The 22478-nt window shown below is 48.8% G+C and overlaps 1 protein-coding gene across 1 annotated transcript in view; it reads left to right on the top strand.

The window, feature by feature from the left end:
* The window catches only part of RCSD1 (RCSD domain containing 1), a 29295-nt gene extending 8377 nt beyond the window's left edge, over positions 1 to 20918 (top strand). Inside the window, exons 2-7 of the mRNA XM_005422356.2 lie at positions 12759 to 12866; positions 15279 to 15368; positions 16615 to 16686; positions 17954 to 18148; positions 18687 to 19401; positions 20233 to 20918. Coding sequence (XP_005422413.1) covers positions 12759 to 12866; positions 15279 to 15368; positions 16615 to 16686; positions 17954 to 18148; positions 18687 to 19388 — 1167 coding nt within the window. The 3' untranslated portion in view covers positions 19389 to 19401; positions 20233 to 20918. The remainder of the gene's footprint in view (positions 1 to 12758; positions 12867 to 15278; positions 15369 to 16614; positions 16687 to 17953; positions 18149 to 18686; positions 19402 to 20232) is intronic.
* Positions 20919 to 22478: the final 1560 nt, after the last annotated feature.

The raw sequence follows: 22478 nt of genomic DNA, 5'->3' as shown, positions 1-22478 counted from the left end.
GCACTTGCCCTACAGACTGCCCTATTTCCTGTCTCCTGTGGACAGCCTGGGAGGTTTTGCTGGTTGTTCCTCCATTAGCTCACCCCTTACTCTCCTAGAGCAGCAAGAGCTCCCCAGAAGAAGGCCTGGAAGTACACACAGAGAGGCACCAATTAATTTGGGGGAGCTTGACAAGCTGTGTACAGTTCCCAGACCATTAAGAAAAACAGATGTCTGGAAGGGAAGCTGAGAAGGATCCTGAGGGAAGCCCTGGCCAGGAGCAGAGCTCTGTACAAGCAGCTGGTGGAGGCAGCTCAGCAGGAAAGCAGCTACATCTCACAGTGGCCACCACTGCTCTTCATCAGAGCTGCTAGCACACCCCTCCACCCCTGGAGCCTTTGGAAGCAGCCTTTGGGAGTCTCCAGGACGCATCCCAGAGGCTGCCTGGACAAGCTGCTGAAGACACAGGGGAAGCAATGCTCTCCAGGCCAGGCAGACCAACATCTTGCTAACAGCTGTTGTCAGCTGTAAATCAGGACATCAGCATCACCCTGCCAGGGTACAGATCAGCCCTTGGCTCCAGCGGAGCAATTCCACATTGGGAGTGTCTGTGGATTCTTAAAACAACACAACCTCATCAACTTATTTATTCAATGGATGATTTCTGAGAAATAACCCATTCCCCCCCTTCAAGCATATTATCTGCGGTTTAGATATCTTCTATAGCTCATGTTTGTTGTATCACCAAGCTTTCAGGCAGTATTTATTGCTACAGGGCTCCCATCAGATGGAGAGAAGGAGTTCATGACAGGACTTTATATCCATATCCCGCCTGACATACCAGAAAACCCAGATGTCTTCCTGAACTAAGCTGAAAACTGTGGAGGTGTTCACCTAATTTAATTTTGGAGAAATTAAAAGTAGTGCTGCTTGAAGGAGAGTGGGGATCTTCCATTACTTAAGGAAGTGGTGCATTAGCTCTCAGATGACACTGAAATCCTGCTGCCAAGTTAATCACAGAATCATCTAGATTGGAAAAGACCTGTAAGATCATCAAGTCCAACCATTAACCGAGCCCTGTAAATCTCACCACTAAAACAAACCCCTGAGTGCTACATATACATGTCCTTAGGGATAGTGGCTCCATCACTTCCCTGGGAACCTGTTCCAGTGCTTGAACAACCCTTGCAGTGAAGAAATTTTTCCTAACATCCTATCTAAACCTCTCCTGGGGGGCGACTTGAGGCCATTTCCTCTTGTTAAATTCCCACTGGCCTCCTTCATTGTGGCCTTCTTTAAACGAGGAGCTGAGGGCTGTATTTGACAGGCCATTCCAGAGCACGGGACTTTATTTTCAGCATCCCAATCTGAATTTTCATAACCTCAAATAATAGCAATGCTCAGTGTATCTGCTGCAAGCTTCTGGCTTACTGATTGCACTCCCATTTAAGCAGCACAAGCTATTTTCCCCAAGAGACTTAGAGATATGGTAAACTTGATGGACAGTTGCTTCAAATGTGTCCCTGGTGTTCACTTGGAGCAAGGGAAGAGCTCTGCAGCATCAACACCATTCTTTTAAGGCCACATGAGAAAAAAAAAACCACCTTTTTTTAGAAACTGTTTGTTCCAGATTAATACAACCAGTGTTTTTAAAACAAGTGTATTAACTTGAAGGAAATAGCAAGACACTGAGTTTCCAGGACTTCATAAAGGGAAGAGGTGTATTAATTTAGTCTCCTAGTGTAGTCAGGCTTAGTAGTTGTAGAGATCTGTGTTCAGCTATTTGTTTTTTGTGTCTCAGTGCTTAAGGTTGCTGATGGCTGAGCTGCAGTTTGCAGTGGTAGAGCTGTAGTCAGCTGGTTTGCAATACACTTCCACCTACAGAGGCCATATGGTAAACTACCAGCTTTTCAATAGTTCTGTACTTCTTTTTTATTTCTTGAAGCTGTATCATCTCAAATACCTCAGCCTCTGAACAGAGACAACAATGCACCCCAAAGAGTCAAAGAGAGAACCCTGTGTGATGTGCCTGGGCTCAAAACCCAGTATGGGTGCATTTCTGAAGCTGTGCTGCTTCAGGTGGCAGGAGAACCCCCCTTGCATGGAGCCTGTCCAGGGAAAGGCTGCCATGCAGCCTGTGTGGGCACAGCCTCCCTGCTTTTCCCTCTTTTTCCACTTGTGTGGCTGGGTATGACCACATAAAGCCACATATCAGCTTTATCCATGATCCTTTTCCTGCTGCCTGGAATGATTTCCATGTTGGCTGCTCGGCCTGACTGTGAGCAGCTGTGCTGGGCTTGTTGTGAGGCAATTGCAGACGCAGGGCCCTGCGACAGGAAAGGCGGAGGCTGTTTCTCCTTGAATTCATTGGGCTCCTTAGTGAAGCTTCTGTGTTTTCCCTGCTCTCTTGGACTCCCTGGCCACCTTGTCTGTAGGCAGCTGGCCTGGCTGGCAATGCAGATTTTTGCCTCTGTGCTTAGCCCTCCTGTTTATTCCTTGTCACTGTCTGCAGGCAGATGTTGTTATGTATCTCATAAACCAAATAATCCTGATGATCATGATCTCTTTTTCCTGTGTGTCCCACAGCCTCTCCCCCTCAGGTCTCACTGGTACTTAACAGCCTTTTATTTCACCTTCCTGCCTCCCATCCCAACCTTCTGGTTTCTCCCTGCAATAGGAGTCACCTTGTCCTTTCTTGAGTACCTTTTGTGTCTTTCCTCTTGAGCATTCTGTCTTCTGGGACCAAATCTCATTTCAGCTGTTGCACTAAAATGCTTTCCTGGATTTTTGAGTAGCTGAGGGGAATTATCGTGTCGTAGATCAACTACAGGACTAATGCAGAATGGAAAGGCTGCAATTCATATCTTGCAGTCACTCCCTGACCCTGTAGGTTCCTCCAGTTCACTGAGCATCTGCCTGCTCTCTATTAAAACTTAACCAGTGCCTAATGGGATGCTGCTTCTGCACAAGCCTGGATTTGCCCTGCTTGACCTGTCCTTGGGTCCCTATTGCATTCCCCCTGTCCCACAGCCTCATCTCTTCCCAGCACTCCGTTTCTCATTAGAATACTCTGAGCATGGCACACAGGATCACGCATCTCACAAAAAGCACTTTTTGCACAAAAGGAAACAGTGACACCCATGTTTTGCTGGAGGTTTCTGTGGTCACCTCAGTCACGGATTCCCAAAGGAACGCACACAAAATAATTTATTTAAATGATTGATTTTAGCTGGTTTGCCATCCCCTGCACAGAGAGTCGTGGCTGAACAGCCAGATGCCTTTTCCTGCTCAGGGCACAGCAGATCCAAGAGCTGCCTGTGTCTCTGCAGGGTACGGGCTGAGGTTTCACAAATGCTGCCCCTGCACAGGCACCCTGCCCGCTAGGGACCAGGTGCTGCAGTTCACTGCCTCTTTTGGTAATGGTGGTGCTGGATCAAACCACTCTTGGCAGCCTTTGCCAGAAGCAATAAGACACTTGCTCAGGAAGCCTGGGCTCTGTGCTGTTCTCTGAGAGTGTGGGCTTCAAACCCCTTTTTAATCCAGGGTTTAGGGCAAGCACTTGCCAGCCTGCTTGTTAAAGCTGTTCCAACATGTAGCAAGGAATTCAAGGTTTGCTGGGGCAGAGGAGACCTCACACACCTGCCTGGTCACCTGAGTGCTCTCCTGACAGGTGAAAGCCTGGCTTGCCTCAGGACCAGTTCTGGGGCTATGCAGCAGTAGCTCTACAGGCATTAAAGGGCACAAGCCCATACATTGCCCTCTCAGCACATACTCCTGACAGTGATTTGAGGTAATGCTGCTGAGGTTAATCAGCCCATGCAGTGTTGGGAACGTGCAGGCACCAGGCAATTGCCAAATATTCTCATTGCCAAAAGGGAGACTCAAGATCTCACTCGTGCCTTTCACAGTGACTCTTGTTGCCTTTGCTAATCTCTCCAGACAGAGCTTGGCAAGCACAGGCCAGGCACTCCTGAGAGCTACATACCATGGCACAAAGGAAAGAACAACTCGCTTAAAATAATGATTATCTCATTTTATTTTCATTGTAGACCCTCTCTGAAACAGAAGGTAGATAGTTTATTCACCTCATCGAGTTTCCCGATGTCTGCAGATGTTTCCTATAATTCTGTTGTGAGGGACACAGCTCCTCTCCTGTGTGTCTGGCACTGGCTGCTCTCCTCTGCCTGTCTCCTCCTGCCTGGCACTGCCTGGCTGTGCTGACACCACAGCATCTCACCCCAGCCACCACCCAGTGGTCCCCATGGCCCAGCACACCTGGGCTATTGGTACCTCCTAGGGACAAGCAGACCTGGGTACATCAAACCACTAAAGGATGGAAAGCTGTCAGGAGTTTCCCCTCCACTTTTAGTAGGCAAGGCTGGAAGTACACAAACCATTTATTTACAGTGTAGTGGATGAGTTCAACACAGTGCTTCTTCCTTTGAGAAACATTTGTCCCTTTACTAGTTTTGGGCTACTCACCAGCCTCTACCCAATTCCTAAATCTTGCTTTGGTTAGCCTTTAAATTTGGTAAATCCAACCCTCTGTAGTTTTCAAGTGAGGCATTTGAGAGATTTTCTTGTAGTCTTCTGGATGAAAGCTGCTGAGCTGGAATATCCTCACGTTACCCTTTGGGCAGTGCTTGACCCCGAGTGCCAAGATGGCAGCACTTCACAAGGGAACTCTCAGAATGAGAAAATCAAGACCAGATCACTGCAAGTCTTGAGAAGAATGTTGCCCTAAAGCAAACTCTTTCCAAACTCAGGGAAGTGTTACATATTTTTACATATTTTATGTAAAGTGGAATTTTTCTGCCCTTTCTCTTAAAAACAAACAATCCCTTGTAGTCCACATTCCTCATACTGCTCTGCCCTGGGTTATAGTCATAGCTCCTTCCTCATTATCACCCTCCTAATAGCTGTGCAATGGCCTTGCAGTTGAGGCCAGGAACACACTCATCCTATATTCACTTATCTGTGGTGGGATAAACATTGACCTGGGTGCCACTCTGAGAAGGAATGTCATACTTTTGTGTTGTTCTTGTGGCTAACTTATTCAATAGATTCTAAGAGAAAGGCCAGCAGTGATTTACCCTCAGGCAAGAAGCTTGCTCTCCACTGAAAATACTTCAAAAAGAAAGAGTTCAAGAGAAGACCTGATGTGTTTTGCTGCCATTTGGATTTCAGGAGTTTTAGTTGAATCTTTGTTAGGGCTGCTGTGAGAGGTCCTGTTTTCAGAGGGAACTGAGAAGAGCTGCTAGGGATCTCTGCATTCTAACAACACTGACTGCCTTGAAGGCAGCACGTGTAAGCAGGACTCCTTACCTCCTCCTGACTGCCTCCAAGGCTTCCATGTCCAATATTTCTTTACTTTGTTGACATTTCTCAATTAATGAGCAGTCCTTTGTCTCAGGAAACCACAATCTCCAGCTATGCAGAGGTATGTACAGAAGAGATGTGTGGCTGGGTCAGGGTAGTCTAAAACCCATCTTTGGGGCCAGGAGGTCAGACTGGTCCCAAACCTAATCTGAGGTCCTGTTGTCTTTGCAAAGTATTCAGAAATCTGGAACCCAAACTCCAGCATTCACAATATAATTCACAGATGGCTTTCCCCAAAGCTGCAAGAATGAATCTGTTGCGTGTGACATCAACCAGATGTGGAGACTCCTCTGCTGAGGCTTCACAATGTAGATGAAGCTTTATCTTGGACGTGCAGTGGTCCTGCACAGTTGTGTACACTCTCATATGAAACATTAACTCCTTTTGTTGCAAGTCAAACTAGAAACCTGTTTGTACAACCTTCAAAATACCAGTCCTGGCAAACAGCAGCCAAGGATTCTGCAGAGCGTGCTAGGGTCATCATTATACTCCTCAAAAAACCCTTACCCTCTTTCATAACCAGATTTTATGGCCTGGTATCAGCTCCTGAATGCTTCTTGTATCTTTGAAGTAGAAATCTTACTTTCTTTGCTCAGCCTTCTATGATGTTTCACTCCTGCATTTTAGCAGTGAGGGGCCCATGGCACACTGAGACCAGTTATTGCTTTTTGCTCAGCCATCTGATGGCAGCTTGGGGAAAAAGGATGAGGACTCTGCATGCTGCCATTCATAAAGCTCACAAAATTCTCATTGGGATTGTGAAATGGAGGTATTTAGCATCTGGTAAAGGCTGATCAAAGAAAATATTGCAGAAAGATAGAAGTAGAAAAGTATTATTTTTTTGGTAGTGTTTAGGATACATTTGAAAGACCTGCAAGATATTCTTGTCCTCTCCTGGAAAGTAACTGTGGTAATGCTCTAAATGCTCACAAAGTTCTCAGGGCTAGCCTAGCCCCGCCAGAGGAAGGTGCAGAGGTGGCTCACAGGGTAGCTTTTGCTGTGGTGGAGCACAGCACGGCAAATATCACCCCTGCTGTACAGTAAATGGTAGGAAAGGCAGGTGGGAGCCTTGGCCGTGCTTCCCAAGGTGCTACAGGCTACACTGACACAGTGATGGACAGGGCTGGCTAGGAGGTGTCACAGAGCCACAGCTGCAGCCACTTCCAGCTGGGGCTTCTGCCAATAATTAAAATTTACTACAATGAGACAAGGAGCAGCTTCCTTGCCAGATAAGACGCCAAGTGAGTAAATAAATCACAGAAATCCCTCCTGAAACAGAGAGCTGGAAGGTCTCCAGTGAGAATGATTTGTGACGAACAATAAAGAGAGAGATGCAAAGAAGGATGCTTTGCTGGGCTGAAGAGGGGTCAGAGTAGCAAGAAGAGTTTTGTTTATTCAGGGCTTACATCTTAGGATGTGTTGCTTCTTGAGCCAGGGGCCCAGCGTGGTGCTGAGCTGCAGTCGGAACAAGCATCATGAGATTTCCTTCTAGGGATGTGGAACATGGGCCAAGGCCAGGGTGAGCCCACCTACTTCCTGGGCAATCTGTGTTCAGCCTGTGTTTGTGCTTTTGTGGGTCACAGAGAACAGGCAGGCTCAGCTCGTGGGTAGCAGCACCTCCTGCTTTGTGCTGCCTGATTCCTCATGCTGTGATTCAGGTGCTTTCCCACCCTCTCGTCTTTCAGCTTGCTCTTTTGGGGGACTTTGTGTTTTGAACATACCCTGCTTACTTGCCCCTCCCTTCCGAGTCCAAACAATGTTCCCCTTTCAGTATGATCCTGATGCCACTGATGTACTCACATGGATACAGATAAACAAATGAGTTCAGGTTGTGTTGGCAAGAGGGTGCAAGCTGGGATTCCTCTAAATGTCAGAGGCAGAGAAATGACTTTTAATGAAACTACAAATTAGAGAGGTTTTTCCATTCAGTAGCATGGGTCCAGTCCTAATTAAAAACTACTCTTGAGCTCTTTTAGTTGATTTAAAGAGGAGTTCCTTATGAGCTGCCCATCTAATCTTATCTGCACTTAAAAAATGCGATAGCCAAAATAACTGAGATGCATTTGTGGTGCATTTTCCAGAGCATAAGTTCATGTCCTCTGCAGATAAACAGGAAGCGTACCTTAGATCCTGCCCTGTGTGACTACTCAGTGACCTCTTGCCTCCAGCTGGCCTCTGTGGTTGAAGAAAAGATGGGTCAGGGAGAAGGGACTGGCTCTTGCTGATGGAAATTGTCATCCAAAATTGGAGCTGTGCTGTCATCACTTCTCCATTGCCGGGTCTGAGATGTGCAGCACATCTCCAGTGCATCAAACCCCAGCTCTGCAGGGGAACCTTTCTGGGGAGGAGGCAGCACCTCAGTGCAGGAGTAGGAGACATTCACCCCCTCCAACCCTGGGGAGCCCTGAAAGGAGCCGTATTCCCTGATGCAGCTTACGGTGTCATTCCCAAAATGCTGCTTTCTGTGTCAGAATGAGGTACTGGTGAGCTTGAGAACAGCTCCTTTCAGCCAGGCCGATTGCAAATGAGTTCAGTTAGGCAGAAAAGCAGCACCTCGATCAGATTAAGGCTGTGTTTTGCCCTGCAAGCTGGGAGAGCTAGCTCAGTTTGGTGTAAGCTTTCCTGTGCAGACAAGAGCTGTGGCTGGCTGGCTCCTCGAGTCCTGCAGCTACTTCACTGAAAAATGAGAAGGGTGAGTCCTGGGAAGGCTTTGTGCAGAATGCTTTGCTTTGGGAGAGCTGAGCCAGGCAGGGAAGCAAGGGTCTGCAAGAGGCTCTGTTCCCTCCTGAAATGCAGTTTTGGTTGGGATTGATGCTCTAATCCCAGCAAAACCACAGCACTGCTTCCCAGTTGCTGGCCTCCAGGCAGAGTGTGGTGATGGTTCATTTTGACTTCAGGAGTTTCCTGCCCACAGATGCATCTCCCATCCCTTCCTTAGCTGAGCAGGTCCTACAGAGCTTGGCCTCTGCCATGCAGCAAAGAGAACCTGCTAACACTTTGTGGCTGCTGTTATTTGAAGCAGAGCTGCTGGGGATGGCTGACACGGTATTTATGGGTGTTTTGTGGGTGCTTAATGGCAACTTCTTACCAGTGATGTGCTCCCTGTGTGGCTCACAGGTCATGGCCTGGACTTGGCTGCACCGTGGGTGGGTGGCAGCTGACTGCAGGGTGAAACACCAGTTTCACTACAGCCCAGCCCAGCCTCTACCAGCAGGCATGCAAAAATAGGATTTTTCTGTCTTATCAGAACAGGAGGACACATAGGGATGTGATTTCCTCAGGCTTTGGCTGGAGCAGTTAAAGCTCCAGCCCTCTCCTCTGTGCTTTAGGCTGCCCCTGTCACCTGTCCCTCCCTTTCCACTACAGCAGGGCAAGCACGTGGTGGGCCATGCTGTGAACTCCAAGGCTGAAATGATCCGGGTTAAAAATAACCCTGTAAAGAGTTAAGGGGTGTATTTTAAGCCCAGATCATCTCAGTGATCCAGTTTACAGCACAGCCCCACAAACTCACACAGGTGCAGGGGAGGGGGGAAGGGGAAAAGGAAAGGTCAGGGGAGAATGAGTGGTTGGAAACAGAAGGTGTCTGAAACCCAGGGCTTATGAAACTGTGCCCCAAAACCACTGACACCGTCTCGTTTTCCTCTAGCATACTGACAACTCCCTTCTCATGGTGCAGCACTGGGTGCTGAATATCACTCTTTCTGGATCTGTAATCAAGGCACTAGCCCTGAGCCTTGGATACCTTATTGTATCTGCCTCTGAGACATTGTATTTAAAATTATTTTTGCCTGATTTGCTGTTGCTGAGGTAGACTGTGTGTGCAGCAATGAAAAGATCCCTATGAGAGTCACAGGGGAGCTTTGCAGCGCTTGTGTGAGCACAGGATCTGGCATGATGGGCTGCGGTGAGAGCAGGCTGTAGGGAGTCATTCCTGTGAAGCTTTTTTGGAAACAGGACGTTTTCAAAACATGGAGATCAGAGACTGGCCTCGCAGCCATGTCTAGATGCAGTTGCATGAGAATTGGGCAGATAGTTGCACAGCACCAGTACCAAAATTTGTGTAACCATCACTGATTTCATAGCTGCTCAATACTCCAGCCTTGCAAGGCGCCGTGGAAGTGTTGCTTCTCAGGTAAAAGGTGACCCATCTGGCCAAAATGTCCTACCTGCGAAAGCAGATGAGTCAGAGGATTCCTAGGGGAGGGAAGGAGGTTAGGGAAGTATGGATCTCTGCTGTTACTCAGCTGGTATTCAGCCAAAACAGTGCGCTGAATGACAGCCAGTAGAACTTTCTCTCTTCAGCAGTCGAACCAGGTACATGATGGGACATTTCTGTGGGGATCCAGTGGACCCAGGCAGCCTGTGAGAGGAGCAGGATCTGTGCCCAAAGCAGTGTCCTCCTTTCACACAATCTGCAGAACCAGGGGTTGGTGGGCAGTCCTGCTCTCACAATAGAGGCAAGGACTCTGATGCATAAGGAGAGGATTGAGGGGCTCAAATTGGCACATTTGTACCTCAGACACAGATAAAGGCAGAACTGTCTTCCCCAGTGCTAACAGGGACTAGGCTCAGTTTTAAAAGCAGATGAAGAAACATGGGTTTGAAAACCGTTTTCAAATTTACTCAGTTTTATAAATTTATTTGGAAGAGAAAAGTGAAACAAGCCCCTTACAGAGAACTTGGTAGTTGCACTTCCTTTTTTTGCAGACAGTACCATGCTTACATTGATGGTATAATTAAATTCCCGTTTACAGCTCTGTCTGACAATTTTCAGAACATACAATGCTTATTTTTTTGAACAGTAAAAGATCTCAGAATATCAGTCACCAAATTACTGATGGACTAAGCCTTTAACCTTAGCTCAGTGGTTTTAGCCCATGCAGGCTGACCATGCTTTTCTTCTGAAGAGGAAAAAGAATCAGCAGTTGACTGCAAAAAGCACAAAAATCATGTCTGAGTAATTTCACTGTTATAGAAAAAAAAAAGAAGAGAGAGAGAGAGAAAAGAAACAGAGCTACTTCTCATAACCATTTAGAAAAGTAGTGGTGGGTTATTTCACGAAGTGGGCAGCATGACCAGGAATGGGAAAGATTGCATAATTAATAGTGTGGGGCAGGAGAGAGGCAGCACTGAGCTCTGGGGTGAGAGAAGCAGATGTCTTAGTCTTAGGTGTGGAAGAGGCTGAGGGCTGGTACACGCTCTGGGCTGAAAGTGATAAAATGAGGCTTCCCACCTTCCTCACAGTGGTGGGAAGGAGGAGAGCGAGACTGCCAGCCCAGCTCCTGGAACTCAGAGGAATTATGTTCTCCTTGCTGTGCAAGGAAGGGAACTTTTTGCACCCAAATACCCAAATACAACACCTTCCCTTGACCAGAAGACACAGAGCCTGGCACATCACCTGAGGCAGAAAAATAGTTGTAAAAAACGCTGGATACAGCACAGCAGTGTAACTGCCAGAAGGGATCTGAGTAAGGATCCTTCCCTGTTCTTTATTTTCCATAATGGGAGAGTCTGCAGCTGGCAGTTTCTGGAGGACACAGCCCCGTGGGCTACTGGTGCTAATCTTAGAATGGCATGCTCAGAGCTTCCTGCGCCCCGGCCCCGCGCCCCGCGCCCGCAGGAGCCGCCAGCACAAGACACCCATGGAACCCTGCTGGCCTCCCAGCTCTGATCAAAGAAAGGCAGCTGTGTGTTCAGACTGAAGTGAAAAGAAAGAGAAAGAAAGGAAAAATTCACCCCGAAAACAAGAGGTCAGAGAGGCCAAGAGGAAGTTCAGTGTCTTTTCTGGGAAAAGGCAAAGGGCTGTGAAAGAAGCTCTTGGAGAAAAAATGGACTACGAGGGAGGCAGCCTTTCTGCCACAGACAGCACTTGCAGCTGCTCATTTCAACTGGGTCCTTACTTCAGGTGTCCATTCTGCCATGCCCAGGTATCCTGGGAGCTGATATGCAGAGCCAAGCCTCCCAGTCCATCCTGCATTCTCCAGGTTCATTCTTTGCTCCTTCCTCTTTCCAGCCTGCCCTCCCTTCACAGCAGGGAGACACAGCTTGCATCTTGGAACTGGTGTCCCTCCCCACTTAGCCCAGCCATCATTTTTCATGTGCAGCAGGTTGCCCTGCTGATCTGCTTACCTCACTCTTTCTTCCATTCCGTTATCTGCCACTTTCCCTGCCTGTAATTACTCCAGTGAAAGGTGAAAAGATGAGGGGAAGGTGTGTGAAGGTCACTGGGACGAGACAGCTTGATATGAATTCCTTGGATTCAGGAAAGCCATTCCAAAGTGTATGGGAAATTTAACGGGGAATGGCAGACACCTACAGGGGCTTGTGGGCCTGGAGAAAAGAAGATAACATTTATTGGGAGTCTTTATTTACAGCTCTCTGAGAAAGGGAAAGGCTTTTCTCCACAATGCAATCAAAAACTGAGAAACAGAAAGGGCACTGAGGCAGTGGGGTGAGAAGTGTGGTGCTGGTCGTGGGTTCGTGGTGGTACAGGGAGCTGTGAGGTGTGAGGTTCCTTGCAGATGGCTTGTAGCCTGCTTTCTTGTTCTGAGCTCTCCACCTCTAACAGAATCGGGCTTGTTATTCCTGGTTGGAATAACAATTGTTGGTTAGCTATTCTCGGTTCCTCTGGTTTGGTTTCCCCAGCATCAGATACTAGAGATGAAGAACAAAGGTTTCCTTTAACAGCTTTGATTTCAAGGCTTTCTATTCACACTGCTCAACAGACACATAGCAAAGAAAACAGGGTGAATGTGGGATGACACCAGGGCAGTGTGGTGTGGGAAGAGCTGCATCATCCAGACTCCAGCACAAGCCTTCAGCTTCTCAGCCTGCTGCTGACCCAGGGGAGGGGAGGCTTCTCTCAGCCATGGTATTTCCTCCTTCCCCCCTACCCACCTCAGTATTTCACTGAGAAAAAAGCAGAACAGCAAGGGACACATCTCCAAGCAGATGTTGCCTTGCTGTGAGGACTGGGAATGATTTCTCACAGCAGAACCACTGGAATAGCAAGGCTGGTGGTGACCAGGGCAGTAACAAGGGTATGAGAGGGCTGAGGATGTGTGTGGGAATGTACATTACTGCCTGCTCCATCTGCTCACTGCAAGGATAAAAGGAACAGGCACTTGGCCTGAGACACCTGGTTTGCTTCCATTGAAAAGTACTGAGTGTAGGCTCTTCAGCTGGAGCTGGAAGGCTCTGCATGAATTACTGATTCTCTGGGATGTTTGAAAATGCTGCTAAATCCTGTCTTCCAAAACCTCTTGCTCTCAGGCTGGCTGATTGATGCCAGATGTGAGAAACTCTGCTTCAACTCCTTGCTTACTCTTGAACTTTGTAACACATACACAGGCTTGCTTTTCCCAACCTTCACTCACAACTTCTTGTTCCTGGTTTGTCAGAACAGGCCAGCAGAGACCAACTCAGAGGTGGACAAGTCAGCATCACCCTCAGTGGCTCAGCTAGCAGGGAAGTTCAAAGAGCAAGCAGCCAATATCCCTGGAAAAGAGGTAAGGTGCTCTGCAGCCACCAGCAGGAAATGAGTGGGAAGTTAAGCAGTTGTCTCTTCCTGCTGGAACATCAGTGCTCTGAGCATGAATCCACCTTGATTTTGGATCTGCACAAAGGATTCATCTCCTTGTGCAATGCAAGCTGTGTCTGTATCTTCCATGCATTGCTGATTGGTGGAGGAGTGTTTTGCTAGAGCAATGTCTTGGGAGAGACACTAACCCAGACATTGCAGAGCTTGGTAAGGTGCACAGATTTACCCAAGAGCAGCAGACAGCAGTGCAAGCATGTCCTGTTTGGGCTGGCTTTAGTGGGCAGACAGCAGCAGTGAATAATGAAATGGCCAATATTGATGGGAAAAGACACAAACAACAGATGATGCAGTGTAGCAGCCAGTGGCATGTCATCAGCACTTCGTTCACAAAAGGAAATTTCCTCCATATTATTACTTCTGTGTAGGTCTGAGAGAAAGCTGCCTCTTTACTCACCTTTATTGCCTCTTCCCAGTGATATTTCAGACTCTGTGCCTATCTCTATCATGCTGAACTTTATTTTAATGACATCCCACTATGCCAAGCTCTGCCTCACATGCTGACTTTCTCCAGCTAAGCAAAACACTAGAATACCTCTCTTAGGAAGAAAGGAAAGTCAGGGTTATTTATGAAAGGAGGACATTTTCAGAGAGCCTCCTATATCACTATGCCTTTTTCTTTTAGAAGCATAGATGTTTGCTGGTGGCCCTTTTCAGGCACCTTTTGAAACTGAGCTGCTCCCTTCTGCCCCTCAGCTCCAGATCCCAGCCTGGCCTAAGGGTATCCTCCCTGTCACCCCTCCTGTCTCTGGCTGGATGCAGTGGTGACCTCTGCCCTGCAGGGCTGGCATGCCATCATCTATCAGATTTAGCACTCCCAGGATGGGAATAGCCAGTCTTTTCCCAAGCTCTGTTTTTTCCCTCCAGTCGCCGGCACACCCCTCAGTCCACCCCATTACAGTAATTTCCTCTTCTGAAGGTATGGGATTTACTTGCACTAAGTCCCTCACCCTTCAGAAGGCAGAAAGTTCCCAGACCTCTCCTGTGTTATCTGCAGACCTCTGCTGCTCCCAAGCCAGGGCAGCGTGGAGGGGCCTCACAGTGCAGAGAAACTCATTTTCTCCAGAGACAGGGGAGGACAAAGTTTCCTGTCTTTTCTCTCCAAGCCATCTGTCACTTCCCCACCAGCTTTCTCAAGCTGGCTTCAGATTAATGACCCAAGGGATGGTCTTTAACCCTTGCTTGCCCCATGCCAGCAGAGGGGAATCCTGTCAACCAGGGAACCTCTGGCACATCCACTGTGGCACAGCGCAGCTTTTCATGGTTGCAGAATGCTCTGGTTTCCACAAGACACATTTTTGCTTCCTGGCATGACACAAGGATAAGGGCAGGGCTGCCCCGGGCTGCTTAGAGATGCAGCAGTGCCATGGCTGGGTGCAGCACCTCCAGAATTTAAGTGACATCAGGTCCACAGATCCTTCAAGACAGCCAACTGTAGAGAGGGCAAAGATGCCATAATCCAACTTTTCACGTGCCAGCCTGTGAGAAGGTAACAAAATTATGCAAATATTTTATTGTGGATATTATCCAAGATTCCAGATATTAGCCAGTTTTTTTAATTATTATTTTTAACACATGAAAAGTGTGTTAACAGCTTGGCAGGAGACTACAAGCCTGGCATAAAAATAGAGACAGCTTGGCTGCAAGACCAGAGCAATAGTTATGTGCTATGCATCCCTTCCTTCCTAGGGAGCTCTCTCTTAGTTCTGAGAGCCCAAGGACATTCAGAAGGAATCAGTGTCCCTGCCATTAAGTTGCCTTGTTCCTTCTCCTCTGGAGAATTTGTTTCTTAGTCAAATTGAAGGTTGCAGCTTGTCCCTGTGCACTGCTTTATGTCATTCAAGAGAAACGAATGGGGCTGAAATTCTGAAAAAGTCAGAATTATTCTTTTTGCCCCAAAAATATATCAGACATAAGGTAGGAAATCTTGAACCAGGCAGCTGAGACTCATTGAGAGGAAGTCCTGGTAATGACAGGAAAGAGAACAGTAACAGCCTCTCCAGTGTGAAGGGATTTCCAGAAGGATGCTTTGCAGGCAAAGTTTCTGGGAAGGCTTCTCCACCCTCCACAGCTTAGAAGAGTGTGTTGCGCAAAGAAAAAGATACAAACTACTCTTCCAACACTAGGACTGGGCTCTAGATGCCACAAGCACAGCCATGTGCTAATACCATCTTTTGCTGCCTTTGGATGACTCATTTGGGCAGGCTGAGCCCTGCCTCATGAGCAGGTCACTCACACAGCATGCCCTTTGGTGCTTGAATTTCACTTCCTTTTTAAGAAACCTGATTTCCCTGCTGCTGAGTTGGTTGTTTTCTTCTCTTAGGTACCACCACATAAGCCAACTCGGAGGAAACCACCCTGCTCCCTTCCCTTGTATTCCCACAAAAGTGAGACAAGTGACAATGATGAGCAAGTGAGTATCAATTTAATAGGGGGACAAGGTCTTTCCTCTCTGCAGCCTGGTCCCTCCTGAGACACGAGTTTGGAGGTGGCAGAGAGGTCAGGCTGTGCAGTCAGAGCCGTCAATCAGGCAGCAGCAAACCTGCCCCTGCTCTCACACATGTACTGACCCAGAGTCAGCTCCATGCTGTTCCCTGCTCCTGCAGCATGGATGCACAGCCCATTTCTACTGCTTTTGGCACACTGATGGATCCATCCAGTTGCCACTGTTGAGGAACCACTGGTATTTATTAGATTTGAACAGGGAGCACCCATGCTGTTTGTTGAGCATAATGGGGTAATAGTTCTGCTCATGAGATTTTTTTCCATCTTCAGAAAAAGGGAATAATTCATCCAGAGTGAAGAGAGGGTTTGTTGGCAATACCCATAGAATATTTCTTTAGGACTCTTGAATGAGCAGGTCCCAGTAAAGTGGCTGCTACTTATGAAATTTTACACTCAGACCCTCTTTGGTCACTTCTGTCCTTCAGTATTTCAGGGTGTGAGGTCTACCCACTAAAATTGCACATTGTCACCTGCCCTTAACAAGCAGGTAGTTCTTTGTCCTCCTTATCTGTGAGCTACAGGCTATTGCTGCCTCCATGCCAAAGGAACATTAAGTTTTAAAATGTTAGATTCCTTCCTTTTCTGAAAAAAGCAATATGCCCCTTCTCAAAGCAATGCTCTCTCTTTCTCAAACTGCTTCCAGCCTTTTCATAGCTCTACCTTTCCTGCCATTTAGGCCCTTCCTGCTTATACTAATTGGATATCCTTTAACTTGGTTACTCAAGTGGTGGCAGAAAGTCTTTCCCGTTACAGAAACTTCACAATATTTGCCAACATTAAGGGTTTAAGAGGTAGAATTTTAATATCTGCCTGGTCCTGAAATAATACCTGGAGAAACTGTGCCAGAGGCTAGATACTTTAATGAAGGCAATGTAAAAGCAGAGCCATTCCACATCACCTAACTGAGACATTTCAGACAGCAGCCCGTTTTGCCCAGAGGAGGGGTTCATGTATCTAGCCCCAGGATGGCTAGATAGCAAAAGGAGAACGGGGTCAGGAATGAAGAAACTTTTGTTTAGGAACACTATATGAAGCTTCATTTGCTTCCCTACAAGCAGTTTCTGCTTATCTCTTCCAAGTTTTCTGCCTTTATTGTATTTCCTCTTTTCCACCTACTGCACTGTGATGTTCTCCTGTTGCATTCTGTTTTGCAGAAGCGGTCGCCAAATGCTTGCCCCATTCCCAAGGTCAAGGTGAAAAGTTCACCCATGATTGAAAAGCTGCAGGTAGGTCCTGGCAGAGCCCACAAGGCTTCCTCAGCAAATTAAAACTGATTGGCATTGGTCACAGCTACTTCCCTTGCAGAGGGGAAGGGGATGCAGGAGCCAGGGGTGACTGCCAGGGAAACAGGGCCTCACTGGGGAGGAACCAGCCCCACTGCACACCAAGAGGAAGGCTGAGCAGGTCTGGTAATGGTAACAGGCACCAGAAGCAGTCCAGGTGTGTCCATAAGCGTGTCAGTGCATGGATCAGGATCATTTGGATCTGTGCAGAACATGGCTGGGCATGGGCATGGCAGCAGCACTGCCTGAGCAGGGGTAGGGCCTCAGTTTAAGTGCAGCTCTTGAGAGAAAGTGAGGGAAGCCCTGGCTGACACTTCCTCCAGCTCTTTCCTCACAGCAGTGTCACTTGAGTCCCCTGCACTCTACTGGGGTGCTGGCCTCAAGCACAGGCAGTGACAATCCTGGCAGTGGGGCGTGTGCTCCAGGCTCTGGCTGTCCCATGAGTGTGCCTGGAAGCTCTGCACTGCACTTCCCTCATCTGGATTCCCGCAGCTACACACAGCACACCCAGCACTTCCTGCCCTTTTTGTGCTTCTGTGGTGCCTGATCTGTGCTGCTGAGGGCAGCTCAGCACTCGATGGCCTGAAGACAGAGTGCCCTGCCCCTGCCAGCCGCCTGTCCCAGCAGCACGTGTCACTCCAGAGCCTCCTGACCACCCTGACACAACCTGAGCCTATTCATAGCACTGTCCCTCCTGATGCATCCAAGGACATTTGCCTAGGGGAGCTTCCCAGTGAGAGGCCAGCAGGAAATGTTTTGCCACAGTTAATCACAAGCTCGCTCCTTTCCATGGTCTTCTCACAGCTGCACAGGTCATTCTGCAAGATCAGGCTGGAAAATGAAAACTCCAGTTGGGCACACGCAGGAGGGTTTAAATCTTGAACCATTGCTGGCTGCTTGTTCAGATTTTCTGCCAGCTCAGCCACTGCACTGTGGTGTATTGGCTGGGTCACTGGAAAATCCCAAAAGGCCTCAGGATGACAAAAGAACATGTCCTGAGTTCCAGCTGCCAGGGAAAGACAAATGTCCAGTCATAACTTCTCTGCCCAGGCTTGTTTGTTGACAGTGTCACCAGGAGGAACCCACAGCCAGGAGGTCTGTGGCTTGTGACAGTTGAGAGATGTGGCAGGGCAGGGGTTCCCCTGTGTGGCTGTCGTGGGTAGCACACGCTGCTGTCCCGCATGCCTCTGATGGGCGTTTTTCATTGCAGGCCAATCTGGCTTTTGCTCCAGCTGCTCTGCTGCCGGGAGTGTCTCCCAAAAGCCCTGGGATGAAAGTCCTGGTTTCTCCCTTCAGCACGCCTCCCTCAACGCCCACCAGCCCAGGGACCCAGTCCCAGCCCAGCGAGACGCCAGTCAGCTTTGATCAGCCCCCAGAGAGCACTCAGCTGCAGTTCTACAACAAGGTAGGGTCTGTGTGCTGGCATTTCTCCATTCCACAAGGCTTGCTTATTGCCTGGGGATGAGGAGGAAGAGGAGGCTGAGCACTCAGTCCTGCTGTAAGAGTGTGTGTTTGTGGCCAAGAGAGAAGATTTGTGCAGCAGGTTCCAAACAGCCTTTCAGTGTAGCTGTGTGGAGTCTCCTCTCTGCCAGTGTGTGTGAAGGAAGCAATGGAGGGGCAGGACCCAGTCGCCTGAGCTGGGCAGTAACGGGGTGGCTGGTGCCAGGTGGTGCCACATGCCAGCAAATGTCTGAGGTGGCTGAGGCTCAGTTTGGGGAGCCACACAGAGTTTCTCAGTTTCACAGGTGTCACCAGAACGCTCAGCACTTAAGCAAGGAGCTCTAACCTGCATTGACCTTCACCAGCTGGAGTACAGACTCCTTCCTCAACCTGCCAAGAGCAGAAGGGGCTGGTACATCCAGTGGCATTTTCCTCTGTTGTGCTTTCCTGCTTTCCATTACCCCTCTCTTGACTGCTTTGCTGTCTGCTTTCCCTGTCCCCAGGTGCGGACGCGAGGATCCATAAAGCGCCGGCCTCCCTCACGGAGGTTCCGAAGATCTCTGTCCGAGTACGGAGATGGGGAAGATCTGGGGGTCAGCTTGTCCTCTCCAGAAAATGGTGCCAGGGAAGATGAGGTCTTTGGGCCCAATGGCAAGACAGAGGAGGTGGAAACGGGGAGCAAAGAGCAAAAGAAACGGGCAGGGTCTGATGAGAAGCCAGCATCAAGGACGGGATCCAGCAGATCAGAGGATGAAGAAAAAAGGAGCGAAGAGCAGAAGAAACAGGCAGAGTCTGATGAGAAGCCCCCATCAAGGAGAGCATCCAGTAGATCAGAAGATGGGGAGAAACAGGCAGAGGAAATTGCTCCTTGCAAGAATAACACAGGGAATACAAAGGAGGAGGAAGTGTGTCATGATGGCCCAGGAGAGGAGAACTCTCCTCAGCCTCCATCTGGAAACAGTGAGAAGTGTGACAGTCCCCAGGGAGAAGAGCAGCAAAGCACTGCCTGTGAGCAAGGAAAGGGAGACAAGGAGAAGGAGGAAGCTGAAGCTGAAACAAAGGAAAGCAGTGAGAGCACAGACACACAGAGAACATCAGACACTGAGGAAACAGCGCTGGCACCTGAACCATTGCAGGATGCAGTGGGATTAGGGACTGCCAGTGAGCCTTCAGTGTCTGTCACGCAGGACCAGGGCACAGCGTAGCTGTGACACACAGGTAAGATGGGCCAGCGTGATGGTGGCTCCTGAGGCACCTGAGGGTTTTGCTGTTAGCAAAAATGGCAACTGTGACAGAACCCAACAACGATTTTGCTGCTCCCCATATGTCAAAGCCTCAGATCTCAGGCGTGCAGAGACTGTGAAGCAGGGTACTCAAAACAACCAGCTCTCATGGGTGTGTTACAGAGAGGATGGAAAAGAAGCAAAGCTGATTGTGCATTCAGTATAATGGAGAGGCTCTGCTCACCAGGCACCCTCCTGCATTGCTGTTTTGAAAGCAATCTGAAAGTACTTGCAGTAGAATGCACATTTCCCCAGCAGTAGCCATGTATACACTATATCAATGACTGCTTACATATAAATGTTTATATGTGTGCACACGTTGTATACATGTGTACATATATATATGTATATATATTCCCTATGTGTTTAGCTTGTTAGCTTTGCCAGCAAACCCAGGGCACACCAGTTTCATGATCAGCCCTGAAAGCATGCAAGCATGGCCCTTTGCCACTGAAATAGAAGAGGATTTCCACTGGCTGAAGCAGGCCTTGTTCCATGCACCTTCTTGTGTGTTCTGTAACCACTGATGACATAGCCACAGATGCCTGAGGATGTGTCTTGTCCCATCTCAACCACCTTCTCTTCAAATGCTTCCTTGGCTTGGCAAGGAGCAGCTGAAGGAAGGATTCCCGTGGTCAGGCTGCAGCTCACCTTTGCCTCCTAGCACCGAAACCACCAAAGTACCCCCAGCACTTCCCAGCACTGTCTTTGCTTAGACCCATGATTATTTTTCATTATTTCCTTACTTATTTTCCCCTCACAAAAGGACACACTCAATCAGGGCAGAGGAGACAATGCGTGGATAGGAGCCATCCAACCCAATTGAGATGGAAGCTACTGGAAAACCTTCAGTGTCAGGAGAGGAGCAGAATGCAGAAATCCCCTGAGGTCCAGACTCATCACAGAGCTGAGTGGCCACTCTCTGGCTCTCTGCTTTGCAGCATCATGATTTGGGACAGCTGGAACAGGAGACTGTTTGCAATTTCTTCAGGGTTCAAAACTCAGGTGTTGGCTGGTGTTCCTTGGTGATATTTGGGGACTGAGAGACCTGATACCCACTGTCCTGGAGGCAGCAGCCACCACCACTCACAGTCCTTCTGCTTCTTCATCCTGCTCCAAAATGTCTCTTTCTTCTCCCCTGCATTGGTCTTAGATGAATTTCATCAGTTACATACATACATACATGTACACTGCCTTTTTGGTAGCTTCTTTTAAAGACATTGGGTTTTAAAACTTCAGTAAATAATGGTTTAACGGTAGGAAACAGTTATGTTTTCTCCATATGTGCTGTATGGCCGACAATGTGAACCCTGAATACGGGGAAAACTCCTAGAACATTGATCATAAAAATATATAAATATAAATATATAAAAATAAAATCCCTTTGAAGTGGGGCTGATCTGTGAAACAGCCACCTGTGGTAGGCTGATAGGTCCTGTGTGCTTCAGCTTTGGGGTGGAAAATGACCACAATGCAGATTGTATGCAAAGAAAAGATGTGCTGAGTAGGTCAATAGGGCAGGTTCTCTTATCTGGCTCTGGGCTCTAGCCCAGATTTAGAAGGGCTGCTTGTCCATCAGTCTTTCTCACTTCCAAGTCTGTTTTGAAACTTCTGGTGTGTGGCCACCAAGAGCCACTCATTACAGAAGGCATCCCAGCTTCCTGGAAACAGCCAATTAATTTTGTGCAGGGCAAGGAAGAAGTCTTAGCTGGCTGAATTTCCAGCGGCATTGCCTGGCTGAATTGGTGAAGCTCAGGCAGCCAGTCCCTCCAAAGTACTTATGCCCTGTGCTGGATTTGCATTCACTCTTGAGCTACTGAAAGTCATGGGCTAGCAGTCACTGCAGTTTAAATCCGGAGGATATTTGGGGGAAGGTGGATGTCAGACCCTCACTTGACCAGTTTCCTGACAGCAGTGCCTGAAGCTGTGTTGGCCACACAGAACAAAATGTCCATGCTGTGATGTGAACTGAGGTCACACTTGCTGAGAGCCAGCAGCACTTGCCCTCCTCAATTATCATGGGCTTGTTGGCAGACACCACCTCCACACCTTTTGAGCCATGCTGTGGAGCATTGTTGCCTTTGAATCCATTTTAATCTGCTTGCTCTAGCTTGTATTCCAGGGCAAGCTGCAATTGCTGGCTGCCCCCTTTCTTCTCTCAGCACAGTGGATGTGAGTGGTTGTGCCTTACTGTACATACAGATATATGTGTGCCTGTGTAGAGAACGTGTATGCGTGTCCCGAGCACGGGAATGGAAATCCGAGGGAGAAACAGAGTAAATAAACGGTGGAATAAAACCAAAGCAAAACAAAAATCTCTGTGTTTCGTTTCCTCCTGGAGAAATGAAGGAGCCTGAGGAAGAATGGACACAATTGGTAGCAGCAGGCAAAAAAAGGGGTGAGATTTCCACTGGCATTAGGACTTCAAAATTTTAATTTAATATGAGAGAGCAACTACTGAGGAACAGGGAGGAGTAGGACATTTTTCAAAAAGTCTGGGATGCAGAGGCGTGGCAACATGAGGATGTCAGGAAGCATTAGCGGGACAGAGCATATCAGGGACAAGCGGGATTCAAACCAGGAGGGTGCTGTGTGCTCGGAACCCCAGGGCGGTGCCTGTGGCTCCCGTGGGCGCTTGTCCTGCCCGTGGATCAGCCCGGGAGGCTCCGAGCGCCCCGGGACACGCGGGACCCACCCGGTGCGACCCCTCCGCGCCGCCAGGGGGCGCAGCGCAGGCGCGGCCCGGGACGAACCAAACCCGCTGGGGGCGGGGGGGATGAGGGGCGTTGGGTTGTCCCATTCTTCCGCCTCCCCTGGGAACGAGCTCGCCCGGCTTCCAGCGCCACCGCGCGTGGAGCGGGAGTGGGGATGGGAGTGGAAGTGGGAATGGGAAGGCTGGGTTGTTCCTGCGCCCCTCGGATGAGGACGGGAGCGGGGTGCGCGCGGGGGAAAGCAGCGGAGCGCCGCGCGGGCCGCTGTCCCCCCCGCGGACACGCGGAACCGTCGCTACCG

The sequence above is a fragment of the Geospiza fortis genome, unplaced genomic scaffold (assembly GCF_000277835.1).
Source record: "Geospiza fortis unplaced genomic scaffold, GeoFor_1.0 scaffold72, whole genome shotgun sequence".
In the NCBI taxonomy this organism is placed as follows: Eukaryota; Metazoa; Chordata; class Aves; order Passeriformes; family Thraupidae; genus Geospiza; species Geospiza fortis.
The sequence above is the reverse complement of the archived record's forward strand: the minus strand, read 5'-3'. Positions and strand labels throughout refer to the sequence as shown.